The sequence below is a fragment of the Herpailurus yagouaroundi genome, unplaced genomic scaffold, assembly GCF_014898765.1.
Source record: "Herpailurus yagouaroundi ecotype Mexico unplaced genomic scaffold, PumYag 163, whole genome shotgun sequence".
NCBI lineage: Eukaryota > Metazoa > Chordata > Mammalia > Carnivora > Felidae > Herpailurus > Herpailurus yagouaroundi.
The window spans coordinates 61,007,461-61,026,213 of record NW_024412404.1 but is presented as its reverse complement, the minus strand read 5'-3'; the positions used below and the strand labels follow the sequence as shown (position 1 = coordinate 61,026,213).

At 52.6% G+C, this 18,753-nt stretch overlaps 1 protein-coding gene across 1 annotated transcript in view; it reads left to right on the top strand.

The window, feature by feature from the left end:
• CTBP2 (C-terminal binding protein 2) overlaps window positions 1-18,753 on the top strand; it is a 146,505-nt gene that overhangs the window by 81,633 nt on the left and 46,119 nt on the right. Inside the window, exon 3 of the mRNA XM_040486719.1 lies at window positions 15,931-16,090. Coding sequence (XP_040342653.1) covers window positions 16,033-16,090 — 58 coding nt within the window. The 5' untranslated portion in view covers window positions 15,931-16,032. The remainder of the gene's footprint in view (window positions 1-15,930; window positions 16,091-18,753) is intronic.

Sequence of the window (18,753 nt, the reverse complement as noted above, 5' to 3'; positions counted from 1 at the left end):
TCCGACCCCTGGCAGCCCCACCAGGTGGTAGGCAGGAAATCGGAGAGGGAGGCCACCGGCAGGGCTCCCTCCAGCGTGGGTGCCCCTGGAATATTGCTCCCCAGGGCCACGTTATAAAGGATGTAAAACACTCTGGTGCACGGTCAGCTGGAACAGCATGTTGGCTTTAGGCTGCGGCCCTTCTCCAGGGTCCAGAATGCCTGAGAAAAATCAGGGTGGGTCAATGGTGGCGAGTCTTGGGTCCAAACTAAACTTCATCCAAATCATGTTACTTTTTTGGAGTTACGTCTTCTGTGTCGGGGCGGGCGGCGCGGGCGTTTTTTACTACAGTTATGCACCTAGCTGAAACTGAAGTTTAAATTCTCACTCCTTAGATCACACCTGCCCTTCACTCTTTATGTAGCAGTGCTGATTTTTCACCTCTGTAAACCAAAACCCACCAGAATCCTGAAACAACTTAGCATTTCTAGTTAAGCCTGGACTTCTAAAATTTTTTTAAATTCCCCTTTGGATCAGCAATCGTGTAGAAAAGTTACTTAACATAGTACACGGTTTTCAGGCCAGACTCTAATGTGCAGGAACCTTCTTCTGCCCTCCCTGGCGTTGAGGAAACTTGGAAGGGTCCTAGAAGACCCAACAGACCTGGGCCAGTGGAGTTTGGCGATGATGATGTCTGTAAGAATTCGGCTGACTTGAGCGTCTGATCTCTCCACGTGCGTTGTGTGGTTTCGTGTTTGAACAAGGGGATAATTGTGATACACGCTCACGCCCTGCTGGGCCAACACATCCATCCTTGTGCTTGGTGGTTAAGAAGCAGAGGCAAAAATTGCTGGGGAAAGGGCAGCTTCACGCACGGGGATGGCTTTCTCTGCCGTTGGAAGAACTTTCTGTATCATTTCCTTGGGAGTTTCCGTGTGCCTGTATTCTTGAAAGTTGGATACCTTTGGGAAGAATGGAAATAGTAAACTCCTGGCTTCCTTCACGCCTTGTCTTAAGTAAGAAAGAAAGAGGCTCGTTCTTCCAGACATGGATAAAGCTGGGCACCCTGCTTTGCCCGCTGCCCAAGGGTTAAGTTCAGGTAGTCGTAGGCCAGCGTGTTGGCTCCCCAGCCAGGACTTCTGTAAAGCTCTGTAACTGTCCACAAGGAACAAACAGAACATTAGTTCCAGAAGGCCTCCAAGTTTTACGTGATTCCGAAGAGAAAGCCTGAAACGGGCCCCCGGGTTTATGAAAAGCACCAGGCCTGCCTCCCGCCGCGGGCTGTGCTGGGGCTGGCTTCTCCTGACACTTGTACTCCAGGGCTTGTGGACAGGAAGCGGCCTGGCCAGCCAGCTCTGTGACCTGTGTCAGAGCAATAACAAAGACCAGGCCAGCCTGTCGCCTGAGGGAACGGGATGGGTTCCTCCAACAGGGATTAAAAGGTAAATTGGATCCTGGACAAATCAGGCCAACAGGCTTTGGAGGCTGAGGTTTTGTCGACAAATGAACTTGGCTCTATTTTAAGCCATGTTATGTACCAAGACTTCCTGTTTTTCCAAAGAAACCTCTTGTTTTGGTTTTTGTAACGATGGATTTATTGAAACGTTCGCTATTCAAGGGACCCACGTTGTTTTCCAACCAAAACAGCAAAACTGGAGATTTTGTGGCCCCAAGAGGCAACAGAGAGAGACACACAGCAAGAACATCATTCCCCAAAGACTGCTCATTCAGGAGTATTTTAGCCTCGGTGGCTGATCAGTGAATGAACAAAGAGCTAATTGCCAGTCAGGGTCCTAGACGGATTTCATAGCTCAGAGTTTGGCCTCTTGTTTAGAGAGCGGCGGGGGCCAGTCAGAGGACAATTGAAAGGGGTTTTTTGTTTCTCCGGGCTGAGTTAAGCCATGTGTGTGTCTCTTTCTAGGAGTATTGGTCTGGCCAATCAGGGCCGTGTAAATCCCACTCACTTCCTGCCGACCTTTCGACACTGACAGATGTTTTTTCTTGTAAGTGTTGTTAGGGCTGTCTCTACTCGCTGACCTCACCATATTTTAGGGAAGCCATTTTCCTAAGTTTTGTTTCTCAAATTCTGTTTACCCCATCCTGAGCTCCTCTCCGAGAATAAGATCACCCCGCCTCCTGTTTCTGTCACTTCCTGTTGTCCCTCTTGGACCTGGGAGGGGGAGCGGAGCCCACCCTTGGGTACCAGGGAGCTGGGCAGAGCTCCCGCTGGAAGCACGTGGATCTTGAGCTGGGGGGAAGCCGTGACTTGAAGAAAAAGTCTGATGGGGACTCACAAGCCAGGAGTGTAACAAAGGACCCAATGTGTCTCTGTGAGAGAAACTTCTAGAATCTACAGGCATCGCATGCAGATGTGTGCCATGACTGTAGCTCATCAGACACTGGGAGTTCCCCGGGTGTGACCGGGAGGTGGGTCCCTCGCAGGTGACATCATGGCAGCCCGTGTGACCTGGACAAGTCACTGCCTGGGGCAGGCGGTTGGGAGTGATCATGTCAGAGGTCCTAAATCCACCAAAGTGTAGCTCACATCCCTACTCCGAGAGCGCAGACGCAGGATCTGTTCTGGAGGCAGGGAGAACGTGTTGGTATTTTAGCCTTGACCTGAAAGTAACCGCAAGCTCGGCTAGGAGACCAACCAGCAAGTGCCTGGAGGGGGAGGGAGTTTTGAGCCGCCGTCGCTGATCCCTCAGGCCCTGATCTGAGCCTCCTCTGGGCTCACTCCTCTGAGAGTGTCTGGGCTGGGGCTGTACCCCTGTCCTGGGATCACCTGGGGTGTCGGAGACTTGCCCAAAGCCACCCCAGAGCAGGTTTGACAACTGAGGTGGTGCTGGGTGTGTTGTTTGCAGCATAGACTGCACAATCGTGTATTGAATTTAGCAGAGTGGAGCGTGCTGGCCGGCTACTCCTGTGCGTGTTGGGTGACTTCACGCTCAAAAGCGTCCACAACAGTGTCTGTCACACATGAAGCACTCTGCAAGCATTCGCTGTTGCTAAAGTAACAAACACCCCAGCCATTCGGGTCTGGGGGGGGGGGGGGGGAGCTGCCCGCCCTGGAAACTGGGCGTGTTTTTGTACCTGGACTTTGTTTTCCTGATGAGTTTACAAACCAGTTGGTCTTTGTTTGGCTGATCTCTTGGCTTACTTATGCGGGTAATTCCCCCCTGGGTCTGGGCCCCCCCCCCTCCCCCCCCCCCCCCCCCCCCCAGTGTTAATTGTGGTACGTACAGCTAAATGAGACGTAACTGCCACATTTTCGGCCTGGCTCATGTGGCCCAAAGTGGCTCCTGGGTTTCCAGATTCTTGCACTAGCAATGCCTCTACAAAGCTGCTTGGGTGGGAAGTGACGTGGGGGCCCCTCAGGGATGAGCAGAAACCTGAGCCCGGGGAGGGAGTGACCCAGGGTGGTTGACTCACATTGTCACACCTGTGAAGGCGGCAGCAGTTTGGAGTTGGTCACTTCTCCAGTCTCAGAATGTTCCAGAAAAGCTGTGGTTCCAAGAAAACGTCAGGGCCCACACGTGCGTGCGCGTGTGTGTTCGTTCATGCAGTACCGCTGCTCTCCTTTGCTGCCCTTTGGGCTCTGGGTGGGGCTTGCTGACATCTCGGGACTGCCATCTGTCATTCCTGTTGCAGGAATGGGCTATGTTTATGCTCGGAAACTGCAGACCGCATTCATGTTACCTGCATTCTTTTATCTCTGATTAGGAGCGCTCGACTTTAATAGTAGCTGCAGTTCAAGGACCACTTCTAAGAATAGGAAAGCGAGAGGGCCTGTTAATCCAGTGAATTGCTGTGCCGAGGGTGGCCTGGAAGGCTGCATCCTTAATGTGGGGCCCGGCCCCTGACAGATCTTTTTAATGTCCCCAGACGGATGGGTGTGCGTGAGTCAGAGCGGAGACCCCAGCGTGCCTTAGTTAACTCCGTGCATGTTGAACGCACCTGGGAGTTCACTGGAAGCACCTGTGAAGTTCAAGGAGGACTTTGTGTTCTCCGGGCCCGTGGGCATTGCTGACATGTGGCCAGCACAGCCTATCCCAGAGTTCACAGAACCAGGTGTATTGCGGGCCTCCTGTCAGTGTGGGCAGCTGGGGACGTAGAGCATTTTGGTGGCTTTCTGTGAGCGTTCTCTGTCCTGTAGGTAGCGTAACCTGGTGCCAGTGTAGTTCGAGGGTATCATCGTGTTTTTGTCTCTTCTGTCGTATCAGCGACCATAGTGTGTTCGAAACAGCGAATTCTCAGATTTGGGGAGCAGAACACAGTTGAAGGGAACGGTGAGGACCTTTTTTCTCTTGGCGTCTCTCCCTGAAAACACCGGTCCCCATCTTCGAGGAGGCGACCTCTCATGTTGCAGGAGTTTGGTGGCTGGGCTGGCAGCTCCTGGGTGTGCCTGTGTGTGCTGAGTTTTCGGGGACCACGGCCAGACTCGGGTGGGTCGGCACTGGTGTTGTGTGATAAAGCCAGGATTCTCGACACGTCACACCCTGTGGGGGCCACCCCTCCACCCCAGCCGGGACCCCTGCAAGGGTGATCTGAGCTTCCCGAAGCATCACTGGCGCGAGATCCCAGACGATGTCTTGGGGCGGCCGTCCCCAGTATCATCAGCAGGTTTGAATCAGCCTCGTAGGGCCGCTGTAAACAAGTACCACCCACCGGGTGGCCGAAAGCACAGAAATGCATTGTCACACGGTTCTGGGGGCCAGGAGTCTGAGCAGGGTGCCTACAGGGTTAGTTTCTTGTGCACACTGGGAAGGAAGGACCTCTTCCAGGCTTCTCTTCTTGGCTTGTAGATGATCATCCCCTCCCTGTGTCCTCACATATCGTCCCTCTGTCCATAGCCCGGGGTCCCAATTTCCCCTTCTCACAAGGACCCCCAGTCCTGTGGGACTAGGACCCACCCTGACGATGACGTGATTACCTCCATAAAGACCATGTCTCCAAATAAGGTCACATTCCGAGGCACTGGGGCGTCCGACTTGAATGTAATTTGGGGAGGCTGGGGGGACACGATTCAGTCACCCTTGCTGTGACCATGGGCAGTCCGCTGAAAACGTGTGTGAATCCCTTTTGGGTGTTCTGATACGGACAAGCAGACCATAATACGCAGTCGGGGCTGCAAGGGTGGGCTTTCGGGAACCTGCCTTGCCGTAGAATGACATCTTGTGCCATTTGCACGTGCTGTCCGGTCCGGGACATAAACATAGTGTCCAGACATATCCCACCTTCTCTGAGCCTCCCTTCCTCTGTCTGTTCTTTGTCTGGAGGGGGTTCCAGGGTATACAGCATCCCCATAAATTAGTTCAGAGTAGATTTTTTTTTTTAACATGTATTCATTTTTGAGAGAGAGAGGGATAGAGCGTGAGTGGGGGAGGGGCAGAGAGCGAGGGAGACACAGGCTCCGGGCTCTGAGCTGTCCGTACAGAGCCCGATGTGGGGCTTGAACTCTCGAACCAAGAGGTCATGACCTGAGCCGAAGTCAGACACTCAACTGACTTAGCCGCCCAGGTGCCCCACTTAGAGCAGAGTTTTAAATGGCCATCACCTTGTCAGGAGTTCTTGAATAAGGATTTCACGTAAAATCAGCATCTTTCGGCATCGGCACGTAGTGAGCTGTGATTATCTAAACAGGTGGTTGTATTCATGTGAACCATCCGATGTTTGCCCTGTTTGTGAAGAACACTTCGCCGTGACAAAGATTCACACCTCTGGAAAACTCCCATGGGGAGCCGCCCCCTCTCCCCTGTTCCAGCATCCTCTCCACACCAAGAGATATTTTAGCCACAGTTCAGAACATTCTGGGCTACGATAAACGTAAAAACAATATCGTTTACCCACCAAAGACTTGGAGCAACAGAACCGGGGGCCCCTGGGACTCGGGGGAAATAATTCAAGAAGACCATTTAACTCCAGGAATAATACCCCGAACCAGAAAGACAAAAGGAGCTATGGAGTGGCTCCCTTCTCGAATTCGATCGGCAAAAATGAATCTGTGTGACCTAGAAGTGTCACCCGATTCTCCTCCCCCATCTGACTGCCAGCTGGCCAGGCTCCTTCCGTTGCAGTCATGGATACAAAGCCCGCCTCCCCCCTCCCGGGTTTCCGCCACACCCCCCATCCTCCACATTAAAACTGGGCTCAGCAAAATAAATATTGCAAGCTGTTGCATTTCATTTTGTTAAGTAGCTACACGTAAGATTAAGATTTTCCTTTTTGTGGCTCGGGTTGAAAAGACCAGGTCTGGGAAGAACTTTTCAGTCGAGACTTTGTGGGGGCACCTGGGTGTCTCCGTCGGTTAAGCATCCGACTTCGGCTCAGGTCGTGATTGCGCACTTTGTGGGTTCGAGCCCCATGTTGGGCTCTGTGCTGACCGCTCAGAGCCTGGAGCCTGTTTCAGATTCTGTGTCTCCTTCTCTTCCCCACCCCCCTCTGAAAAATAAACTTAAAAAAGAGAGAAACTTTGTGGACTTAGGGATGTTTGATTCCATCGTCTCATTTCCTTAAAACTGTCACCTGAGACAGTGCCGCGTGGGCTTACAGAGGCCTCCACGACTACAGCCTGGTGACTTCTCTTGTAGAGAAATGTTAGGGCGAGGTTTGGGTATTTGTAAAGATCCGGATGTAGAACATCCGTTGTCATAAAACAAACTTACTACTCTGTTCCCGAGGTCTGAGTTGAATTTCCTGCGAATCTGCTTTTGTGTAAGCAACGCCTCCTTTGGAATAAAGGAGGGGCCACCCCTCCGCACTGGGGACACTCCTGTCCCATGGTGCCCTGAAGTGTTGGCTCCTGAGACGGGAGAAGCGATAAGCCGAGTTGTGTCATGGGGCGTCTCTTGAGGCACCGGCCGCTTTCTCCCCTGGCCGGGCTGGGCCGTAGGTTTTGAGCAGAGCTGCTCAGGATTCTGTTCGGTTTGGTCCTCGACTGGCTTCTGTGACCCAGCCAGCGCCACACTTGGGAGGCTGAGCCTCCCTGCTCCTTTGGGCAGGCAAGCGGGTTCAGAGTGAGCTCTTAGCTCTTCCTAGTGTTAGAGATCATCTTTCCAGACACTTTGTTTTTGGAAATGAACAAAGGGTCCCAGCCGGCCAGCATTTCACATGCTGACTTTATCTCCAGCAGAACACCTCAAATCCCCCTCTCCCGCCGGCCTCTGACCTGGTCGGGCCATGCCTGTCAGCCTCTTCCAGTTTCTCCTCTGCCACCAGGTGGCCCGCACACCTCGCTGGGTCGTCTACCCCCAAGTGGGCGCTACGGAGGAGCCTTCTCCAAATCGATGTGTTCGGGTACGTGATGGGGAGGGCATTGTGTCAGGTGCTGAGAGAAAAGGGGAGGAGAGAGTCCCAGGACACTTCCTGGAGAAGGCTGAATTGGGGGTCAGGTGGGACAGCCAGGCCAAGAGTCAGCTGTGCTGCCCAGGGGCGTCCGTTGCCATGGCAACCCTGGCTTCGAAGCGGTGCTCAGAGAGGATGCTGGTCTTACTGAGCTGAGGAGATCCGACGAGGCATCGGCATCACCCGCGCTTTCAGCGTCGATGGACGAAACCAGCCCCTCACCCTCCACCCTGAACCGGGCAGGGGAGCCGAGGCACTGCCTCCGTGTGTTGGCTGCTTACAACGTGCTGATCAGAGAAGCCCCGAGAGTTCAGCTGCCCCTCTGCTGTGGTCACTTAAGGGGCCCAGGAAGAAGGCCCCGCCTCCAGCCCCGTGCCTGCCGCTCAGAATCTCCATTCCGGACTATGGTGGGAAACGTTCGCTTTTTTCACCTCCCTCTCCAAGTTAGTGCCTCCTGAGAAGGTTGTGTTTTCCGAGGTCATCGGTGTTGCACAACGCACCATGCTGGGGGTCCAGGAGAATTGCACAGTCAGTTCGGCAGGTGCACGTAGTCTTGAGCTTTGTGGTGGAAACCCTGACGCGCCTTTGCTCCGTTCCATCTCTGCTCTCCTCTCCTTAGACGTTCCGTCCCTGCCACGTTGTTTCTGTTTTCCTCACTATGGCTCATTCCTCACTGATGTGTCTTTAAACAAGAAGCAAGGGCGTAAGAGAAAGTCGACCTTCAGGGTGGCCATGCCCTTCCTGCATCAGGGAGCCTCCACTGCCAAGCCCAGGCCCTAGGTGACAGGGCAGCCTGCCTGGGTTCCCTCTTCCGTGGCCGATCGTGTGCCTAAATCTAAACTTCTGTTGCTTTAAGGGTGAGTGGGAGGTACGGGTTCTTTTTGCATCCGGAGATGGAGGGAAAGTGCAGTGTGCCATCCTGAAATCAGCTCAGACCTTTCCTTCTGGAGGCGTCGAGCCTCATTGCCTCTAGGTTCTTGCAGAGCCCAACTGGGGGTTGAAATCCGTCAACCGGGCGAGTCCCTCAGCACAGCGACCCAGGGCTCTGGGGCCCGGGAAGGCCACGCAGGGTGTGCAGTGCCCTCTGCCGGCTGAAGGGCCCCATCACTGGGCGCCAGTCCTGCTCCTGGGAAGGACTGGACCAGGAGAAGGTCCGCCCCACACCTGTGGTTTCCCTTAGCTTTGCCAGCGAGCCAGGACCGCAGACGGCACGACCTCACGCGTGGATTCCGGAGTGCACAGCGTCCAGAGACCAGGCTGGAATCCTCAGGGGCAGCAGAGCAGTTGTGTCCCCTAAGGAAGTCTCCTCCTCTGGGCTGGCAGCCAAGGATTCAGGGCCTCCCAGTGGCAAGAAATCAAGAGGCAGAGGTCTTCAAAATCTAACATGAAGATTTGTAAAAATTCAAGACCTTATTGCAGTTCATTTAAAAAAAAATTTTTTTTTTTAAACATTTATTCATTTTTGAGAGAGACAGAGAGGAAGACACAGAATCCGAAGCAGGCTCCAGGCTCCGAGCTGCCAGCACAGAGCCCGACAGGGGCGGGCTCGAACTCACAAACCGTGAGATCATGACCCGAGCTAAGGCTAAGTCAGACGCTTAGCCGACCGAGCCACCCAGGCGCCCCTGCAGTTCATTTATTTGTTAACCAATTCCTATAAAATTGTCCTTATCAGACATTTCGATTCAAGTGCAATCCATCTGTGTTGGAAGAAACCAAACAATCCAGACCTCCTTAAAAGTGTTACATGTTCTCTACTCTCCACCCTCCTGCCCTCCCCACCCTCCATTCCATGGGCTGTTTTAAAATTAATTTATCTTTAATCTCTACACCCAGCGTGGGACTCAAACTCACAACCCCAAGATCAAGAGTCACACGCTCTTTGAACGGAGCCAGCCATAGGCTAACGTGTAGCACACTCTCCACTAACACAGGTAGCTGTCCCCAGGTGACGCCTGCCTTGGTTGACCCCCAGGGTCCAAGCCCTTACTGGTCGTTAGTTATCCCTGCTTTTACTCTGCCCTGGACCACAGCAAGCATACACAGGGCTTCTCACGGGCTGCGGACAGTACCCTCGGGTTACCTTGGGGGCATTGGAGAGGCCACCCCAAAAGCCTCAACCACGGCCAAGGCCCCTCTGCAGGCCTTTCATGAGAACTTTCGGACGTCCCGGATGCTTCTTGTGTAGGATGCTGACTTTTCCTCACTCGGATGCAACATCCTGCAGTGGTTTCTTGTGTTCGGTACGGAGCGGGAGATGAGCCGTCTGGTCACCGCAGAACTTCCTCTGTTCACAGAGAACTTGAGGCCTACGCCCTTCATCCTGTCCACGCAGACTTCCCCGCTCCAGGTCAAGATTGTCATGCCAAAGGAGGGCAGGGTCAGAAAATTAGGAAAGGAACAATTAACCCGTGTGTCTACAGTTCCTCGGTCTCAACACCCTGGGAGTAAAAGTTGGCGTTCTGCATTTCTTAATTTAAATGAAAATGTGTTTCCTCACCTTTTCTTGTTTTGTTTGCTTTTGTTCCTAAAGGCTATTTTATTACGAAAATGAATATATTACTTTTGAAGCATACTTGTAAGTCAGGGGCTTTAAAAATGTGTGAAAATCCTGAACGCGGTGCCTCATTTTCCTTCAGCTTGGGTAGACCAACACTTAGTTTTCATTATAACACAAAACAACCAATTAAGAAAATCATGAATCGGTTCCGTTCTTGGCGATGGTTGTTAGCACGTGAAAATCTTGAGAATTTTTGAGTTTGACGTGTAACACCAGGAAACGAATTTCCACGTGCTAACAACCCAAGCTGAAGGACCCGCTCAGCATCCTCCTCGGCCAGGGAGCTGGTCGGAGCAGAAGAGTGCCTTTGACACCTGCTCCCCCCTGGCGGCAGCCTCTAGCCTCACGGGCCTCGCCCGTGGGCAGTGGGGTTCTTCATGCTAGAAGACTGCTTTCTAGGTTTGTGACCTCCCCAGCTCTTTGGGCTACATGCTCTTTGCCCTTCACCTCTGTCTCCTTCAGGGCCCCAGAGAATATTTTGCTGGGGGTTGGACGGAAAGAAGAAAATTCCAGGCCCACAGTTCCTGAGCCTCGCACCCAAATTGTAAAAAGCTTTCAAAGCTTTTTCTTCCCTCAATGTTTATTTTTGAGAGACAAAGAGAATGAATGAATGCATGAATCCGAAGCAGGCTCCAGGCCCCCAGCTGTCAGCACAGAGCCCGACTCGGGGCTCGAACTAACGAACCGTTCTATCACGACCTGAGCGGAAGCGGGACCCTTAACCAGTGAGCCACCAGGCACCCTTCAAAACTTTCTTTCTTTTCTTTCTTTCGTAATCCATTTGGCCGCGGATTTTGACCCGGCCTGAAGTGTTGAGGATAATTTTTGCATCCTGTATGGTGGAAATCTTAATGGTTGATTTGGGGGTCCACAGTAATGTGGCGTGAGCTCTGTATTGCCTTTTAAAAACCGAAATGCATCTGACTTCTGAAGCTTGCCAGGCCCCTGGGTGTTGGAAAAGCGTGGCGGACCTGTGCTAATCAAGCTGTCTGTGCACCTTCTGTCTCAAGATGTGTGGATGGGACCCTTGGAACGGACTGAGGGCATGTGACCAGGGTGTGACCTTGTCACCCTAGGCTTGGCTCCTGGGAGTTACCTGGGGAAAGATGAACTGCCTTGCCAAACAATGTACAGGTCTGGCCTCAGGAACCAGAGTGAACCTTCAGTGTGTATCAGAAGGTCCTGCTGGTTACCTCTGGGTCACAGGGAGGGGGCTCTCCGAGTCACCTGTGTCCCTTGTTATATGCCACGTGATGTCTGAGCCATGGGTTTCCCCTTTCAAAATTGTTTTTATTTATTAGAGAGAAAGAGAGAACGAGAACACGAGGGAGGGAGGCACAGAATCCGAAGCATGTTCCAGGCTCTGAGCTGTCAGCATAGAGCCCGATGTGGGGCTCGAACCCATGAACCATGAGATCATGACCTGAGCCGATAACCGACTGAACCCCCCAGGCACCCGGGTTTCCCCTTTCACAAAAACCTAAATATGCCCCAAAGCTACTGAACAAAAACAATCAAGGAGCAGTAGTAGCTTTGAGACACTTACAAAATTGACTTCAGTAAGCTGATTTCCCACAAGTTGATCATCCCCCCCCCCCCCCAAAACTTCATTTTCTTCCTTAAAATGCAGTTCGAATGCTTCTGTTAATTGTGGTGTTATGTCAGCCATTTGACCAAAGGCTAGGCCAGTGTTTTTCCTGCTGTCCCCTGACCCCTGTAGAACATTTGTCTTGTCTCGATTTCAGTTGGCTCTCCAGATAAGAGTCTACTAAACAAAAGCCAGATCCCCTGATCAGAGGACTCTCTCCAGCTCTCTTCCCCAGAATGGAATCTGTTGTTCCCGTTTGGCCTCCAAAGATGGTGGAACAGGTCCTTTTGCGATAGCCTGAAGAACAGCGACTTTACTGGGTCTCCATGAAGAGCCAGAGAGGGCTGTCTGGGCAGTTGTCATTGTTGGGCCAGCATCGTCAAGGCTCTAGTAAAACGTGCTGACCTTGCCCCCCAACGTGCTGGATCCACACCACACACAGGGTCCTTGCCTGTGCCAGCAGGTGCGGTGTGCTGCCCTAGCCTGATGGGTACCGCCCTCCCGGGTCACTCACAGGCTAGTGGAGCCTTGTAGGATGGGGTGAAGGAAACCTGAGGAGTGCTGCTGTTCCTTTAGGGACCCCAGGCTGGGGAAGGTGGGAGCCTTCCCTGCCGGGACTGCAGGGGGCCGTCTCTCCTTACCTTGGATGATGCCAGCCTCTCGGCCCCTTGGCAGAAATAACAGTGCAATATACTTGGAGGGCTCCAAGGGTCCACTCAGGATTTGGCAGCTCTTGCTTGACTGTGATAATAGTGATTCGTTAGCATATCCTGAAACTTGGTCTGTCTTTATAAACATAATGTCTAAGTAGGTTTCATGAAAAGAGTTGAAGGCAATCGCCATGGTTTTAGGTGAATTTTCATTGTGAAAGACATCAATTACTTTGTGTAAATTTCTTCGTCTGCCTAGTGTTTATGGAGACTAGGAATCGGAATAAAGAAACAGAGGGCATCTTAAAAACTTGTGATTTTAAGAAGGTAAAATGAGTTGGGGTGCCCGGGTGGCTCAGTCAGTTGAGTCCCAACCCTTGATTTCAGCTCAGGTCATGATCTCACAGTTGGTGGGTTCAAGCCCCGAGTTGGGCTCTGCACTGACAGCAGGGAGCGTACTTGTGACTCATTCATTCATTCATTCATTCATTCTCTCTCTCTCTTTCTCCCCCTTCCTCCCCCTTCCTCCCTCTCTCTCCCTCTCTGCCCCTCTTGCTTGTACCTGCTTTCTTTCAAAATAAATAAACATCAAAAAAAAAATGTAAATGAGCAAGGACTAGGTTGTAGTGTTTTGGGTCCCGGCAGGTGGGTTGCTAATGGTCATGTTTGATAAAATCAATCTGCCCATATTTTAGACCTCATTGGATGGGGGAAACATCCATTTCTCTTGTACTCGGTTTTGGGTGTTTGTTTTGTGTTTGATGTGCAAGCAGGTGGTTATAAAATGAAGTGTTCTTCTTCCTGTTCGTCCCCCCCTTTGAATTCTCGAGTTTCTCTTGGAAATCCACGTGGAGTAAACCTCCCATCCTCACTGCTTCTTTCTGGCAGTAACGAGAATCTACGTACCTTTCTCATGCAAGCATCTTCCCTCTTCTGAAATGAGCCAGATTCACTGACACCAAACCTTTCAGCCCTAGATCATCTCTCCTCTCAAGCTAAAATAAAAGGTCAAGTAGACCTTCCTGTGGTTTGCCCTGCAATTTTAGGATCTCCCTTTCTGGGGCAGAATGCAGTGGTTTTCTCGTAAGGTTCGGCAGTGGGATCCTACTTCTACAAACACCTGACTTCCCTTCTGACATTTCTTTAGTTCCACTGAGGTGTCCCTCCCAGCCTCAGCTGGAGGGAGTGGTATCCGTGGCTGGCTCCCGCATGCCAGGGGCTGGCTCACCAAAGGAGGAAGGCCACGCGCGGCCCTCTGAAGCCCGCTGCTTTGCACTGAATATTGTCACACGCATTCCACTCCCCTTGGGAACGTAAAAACATCCCGTTTTCACGAATGCAGATCCCGCTCACGCAACGGTCATTCCACATACTTGTTTCTAGAATATTCTAGAATGCTACTTCCATCCACGACAGACACCACGGCCATAGTCTGAGCAAAAGAGGGACCCATCCCCCTCTCCTTTTTCTCCCCTCTGTGCACCCTGATTTGTTGTGAAGCATTGATGAGATAGTGTCGGCTGCCGATTGTGGTGATAAATTCAGGGGCCGAAAGGGGCCTGATCTGTGAGCAGAGACATAGAAATGAAGACAGAGCTTGGCTGTCAGAGCGGGCACTGCCCGGGGAGCCCGGGGCCGGCGTGCAGGGGGCACGGGGTGCTGGTGGTCTCCACGGACCCCAGCCGGAGACCCTAGCTCGCAGCTCTGCCCTGAAGAAGGCCTGTCCCTGCCGTCGGGAAGGAGGGTTGTGTGTTAAGAACGAGGCTCCGCACATCAGCGGTCACTGCCATGAGATCCTGACCAGACTCCGCCTGGTGGCTGTGCGACTCTGAATTCGCCGTCCACATGGGTGGGTGCCACAGCTGGAGGGGCCCCCACGGAAGGGCCAGCCCCCAGCCCGAAAAATATCCAGACAGGAGTCCTTTGCCCCTTTCCTTCTTTTTTTCTTTTGGTAAATAATAGGACACAGGCTATTTGTGTAAGCGGATGTCTGATCTTTCCTTTGATTGCATAATCGAGATCCTATTTATCAATTTTTCAGGACGCCATCTAATTATACAAATTAAAATTCAAAGGAAAGCAAAAAGAATGATTACGCCTCACTTGGGCGTAATGGAAGGAGGAGGGTGTGAAACCCGGCTTGCCTCGGATGATAATGCTGTCATTTTCATCTCCAAGGCACTTCACAAATATTAACTAATTAATTCTCTCACCCCTTGGCTAACACGAGGTTCTGTCTTCATGCCAGCGTCGAGGACAGGGGCCGCACTGCAGCTCGGTGATCAGAACTCTGGCAAATGAAAATTGCCGGCCGAGCTCTGGGGCTCGAGGCCACCTTTCCCTCTGCTTGGGACTCCCTTCTCCCATTGGTTTGAGTTAGGAACCACCCCCCCGCTTCCCTGCCTTGCGTTGTTGCCTCTCCTAAAGCCCAAGGAAAGTGAATTTTTATAACATGACCGCCACACCTGTCCCACCTGCTTTGGGACCACCTTTGTCTCCCTAGCCCAGTATGGCCGGTTCAGGTTTGGGGAACTCTCCGGGTTTGAAAAGGGTTTAGTATCTCTGGGATGTTACGTTAATTATTTATGTCATTAGAAATTGTGCTTCTTTCCTAGCTCTTTAAAAAAAAAAAAAACAAAAAAAACCGTGTAATTATTGCCATAAATCTTTGAGGTGCGCCTCATTGCTGGGAAATTAGCCATTAACTACCAGGAAGTCTGCTTTCTCATAGTCAGACCTGTATTCTGACCTTTGATAAAGTAACTCCCAGCGTTTTGCATAATTGATGACCATACATAATAATCCTCATTATTAACCCTGGAGCCTCACTCTTGTCTCCTGTCCCCCCTCATTTGCTGGGTAACTGAGGACAACTTTCTCTGACCGTGTTGTTAAAGTAAGACCACCGCAGTGAGTCGAGAGCTCGGACGCTGCCGGGTGCAGACCGTGATTTGTGGCCTCAACTGGTACGTCGGATGAGGAGGAAATGAGGGTCCGGTCCCCCCCAAGACACACACCCTCCACAGACAAGCTGGCCATCAGCCTCCCATTCTTCAGGTGGCTCGTGGCTTTCCCTCTGGAGAGCCCCACAGACCCCAACCCACACGGGAGACCCTCCTTTGCTGCCTCGTTTCTGCCAGAAACACCGGGCACGCCTGGACAGGTGCGGGGGCGGTCTCCGTTCCCCGGTGTCGCGGCCGGCAGCCCGGACCCTCCCATCGCCGATACCGTCTGTGGCCTGGACGCCCCTGGCCCAGGCGGTTAGGTGGCCTGTGACTTCCTGCCCCGTTCTCGTGCGGTGGGGTCGGGGGCTTGTGTTGTGCTGAGCGGTGGCCTTGACTGCTGACCCCAAAGGGCACTTTGGGGAAACTTTGTAAACTGCCTGGCAGAAGGCGTGGACAGAGGCTGTCCCGTAGCCACGGCTGGGTGTCCGTCTTAGTGCAGGTGGGCCTGGGACCCCCTCGCCGGTCCGGGTGGGTCTGGAGTCGGCCCCTCTACGTTCACAGAAGTACAGGGCAAGGCCCAGCTGGCTGTAGTGTGGTCTTTGGCCTCGGAGCACAAATAACTACCATTCACGTTGTCAGCGATTGGTGTTTACAGCCCGAAGTTAAAAGCGAGGGTTCTGGATGCTGCCGTTTACTGCTTTCAGAGACCAGTAATAATGCTCCCTTCCTGTCCAAGTCCGAGGGCAGGAGAGCAAGTGCTGGTGGCAGGTCCCCTTATAGAAAGTGGCAGTAAAACCCTGAATGACTGTTGTCCTGTGCCCCCAGGGTGTCCAGAGAGTAAGGATTCTTTTCTCCTTGTTTCAGGGTTCATAGTGGCGTAATGCCCGCAGACTCCTGCGCGTTCCCCTAAGTTCTTAGAGGACCGCTTTGCCTTTTGAATCAGAGAGTTGCAAAGTTCGATAAAGAATGGCCCTTGTGGATAAGCACAAAGTCAAGCGACAGCGATTGGACAGAATTTGTGAAGGTAAGAGCCAGCGTGATTGGCGGTTTGTAACCAAAGGCGCGTAGTCCCGCCCTCGAACCCTCGCCCCGCTCACCGCTGATCACCGCTTACCGGTGGGGGAACTGGTTCCCTGTTGAGACTGCGCCCCGCCCCCCCTCCAGCCAGAGATCCCCCTGCCCGTGTCCTGAGCTGTGGTCCGTAGACCTGACCTTCGAGCAGGGGTGCCCAGCTCCCAGGGTGTAGGGGTGGGGCTAGGAGAGCTGGGGAGGGAGCGGCCCTAGGTCTGTTTCTGGCACACCCCTCAGGTCATCCTGCGTATGACAGACGCTGCGTAACAAACGGGATCATCTTTTTTCACTTTCTGAGGTTTCCGGACTCTTATCTGTTTCGGATTAAGGTATTTACAGTGATGAATTCCAAGATATTACTGAAGAGTCCGTGCATTGTCTCTCATTACGTGTTCACATCCCTGGTATCTTTGAAAATGTCTGGAAGTGTTTTATTCATGAAAGGAAAAATAAACATAATTAAAATCTAATGGAAACCTGGGGACAGACCTCTGCGATGTTGATTAAACACCATCCCTCCCTAATGAGGGAGCGGTAAGAAATCCAGAACGCGTGGCCCTGGGCTTGGAGTTGAGTGCTCCTCGCCAGCCTCGTCCCGGCTGCCGACTGGGCTGGCTCGGCCTGGTTACCGGTGACTTGGCTGCGACGTGTGTCACACAGGTCATGGAAGGGAGCCCCCCCGGGCAGGATGGGCTCAGCAGCACCCCCTGGGCTCGCACACCGGTTGGCCCACCAGCTGCCCCGTATGGAACGGTTTGTCCTGAAAGCAGAGGTGACTCCAGCCACGTGGGGTGAAAGCATCAAAGACGTGTTGTGTGACCGTATGCCCGGCAAGAGCTCTGTGACACGAGAGGGTAGTGGTGCTGACTGTCCCCCACACCCCTGAGGTTCTGCTGCTGTGCAGGGGGCTGGAGATTTAAAGGTTTGGTTTTGTTTTTAATAAACATGCCAAAACGTTCAAACCTCCAGAGAGATCGGTAGGGTAGTAGAACGGATGCTGATAGTCCCTTCAGCCGCATTTGCCAGTTGATGAGATTGGCCATCGCTTGCTTTCTTTTTATAGCTGTAAAGATAGAGATACGTTCGTGTATGAATGGATGGCTGGGCTTTGCAGAACCATGTAGAAGAAAGTTGCAGGTGCAGCGGTTCGCTCCCAAATACCTGCGTGGCCTGTGTGCCCTTTTAGGACATCTCCTGATGTAAACACAGCACCGTAATCACGCCCAGGGGACCGGACCACACCGCAGTGTCCTGATAACAGACGGCGCACTCACGCTGCCTCCGTGCACGTGATTCGTGCGGGTGCTTGTTCGTGCAGGAACTCCTCAAGGGTCGCACCCTCCATTTAGTGGTCTTGTCCTTGGTCTCCTTAGCCTACATAATTTTTTGAAAGCCTGTTCGACTTTCAGAAGCATGACTAGTCATGGAAGAGCCCAGACCGACTGGTTGGTCGCGTCCCAGACTCTGGCTTCCACCCGATCGCGTGGGGATTTAGTCAGTTTACTTTTCGACCTCTGGCGGAAAGGTGCTTCATTTGAGGTTACTGGGTCTCCTGTTCTAAAAAGCCTTTAGTGGATCAGCTTTCCGGCGTTCATGTCCTTGATGCCTATGGTGCGGATTCCACCCGTTCTACCGTATTTATCTAGACGTACCGCCTCGGAGACAAAAATGGGATTGGAGAGCCAGTGGCCTGTCCCCTCTGCGTTTTCAGGGCTGTTGGCAAGGGCAGACCATGATGGTTTTCTCAGACCCTCTCTCCCCAGCATGGTTCACCCACCTGCCGCCCACTTTTTATCACCGAAATTTCAGCGTCTGCTTCACCTGTGAACGGCATTCCTGAGATAAGTTAAAGCTACAATTTTTGAAATTTCTCAATAGGCACCATCAAGACAGACATTTGAAATTCAGTTACCCGGGTGTTACTTGTAACCCACGATCCCAAACGCTCGTTTGCTGTCCCGTTAAGTACAACAGATGTTCCAAGGTGCTCCTTTGGTGACCCTTGCATTTGTACACCGAGTTAACATTTTTCCAGGCCGGGTCAGGTGCTCACGGCCCAGCTGCTACCAGTGAGGCACAGAGGAGGCGGTATGTGTGCCCCTTATTTGGCCTTTCCCTCAAATCGGTTCCGTGGATCCAGTCATTTCCCCCTGTGTCTCCATCCCTGGCTTTGGGTTGTCTCCAGTGTCTGTTCTAGAAACCCGGTCTACCTGCTCTTGAACATTCTATTTGGGAATCCAGAGAGCCCAGCAGACAGTCTTCTCCTTCTCCCTGCCAGTGCCCCATCCCCAGGACCACATCTCTCTCTCTCTCTCCCTCTCTCTCTCCCCCCCCCCCCCCCCCTCTCTCTCGCTCTCTCTCGTTGTTTCTGATTGTTAGGTTAAAAGCATGAAGTTGTTTCTGTGTTGTAGCCACTCCGGGCTCATAGGGGCTTTGTCTTTGGTTTCTTTGGTCTCTGGGAACAAACCTCCTTCAGGTTTCGGTCCTCTCTCCTGCCGCCAGACCCCCGTGCAAACCCCAGCTGCAGGATCCCTTTCCAGACAGGCCCTCCTGGGTCCGCCTCCAGCCCCCTCTGTCTCTTCAATGAACACCTTTGTTCCAGCCTAGCCTGTCTGG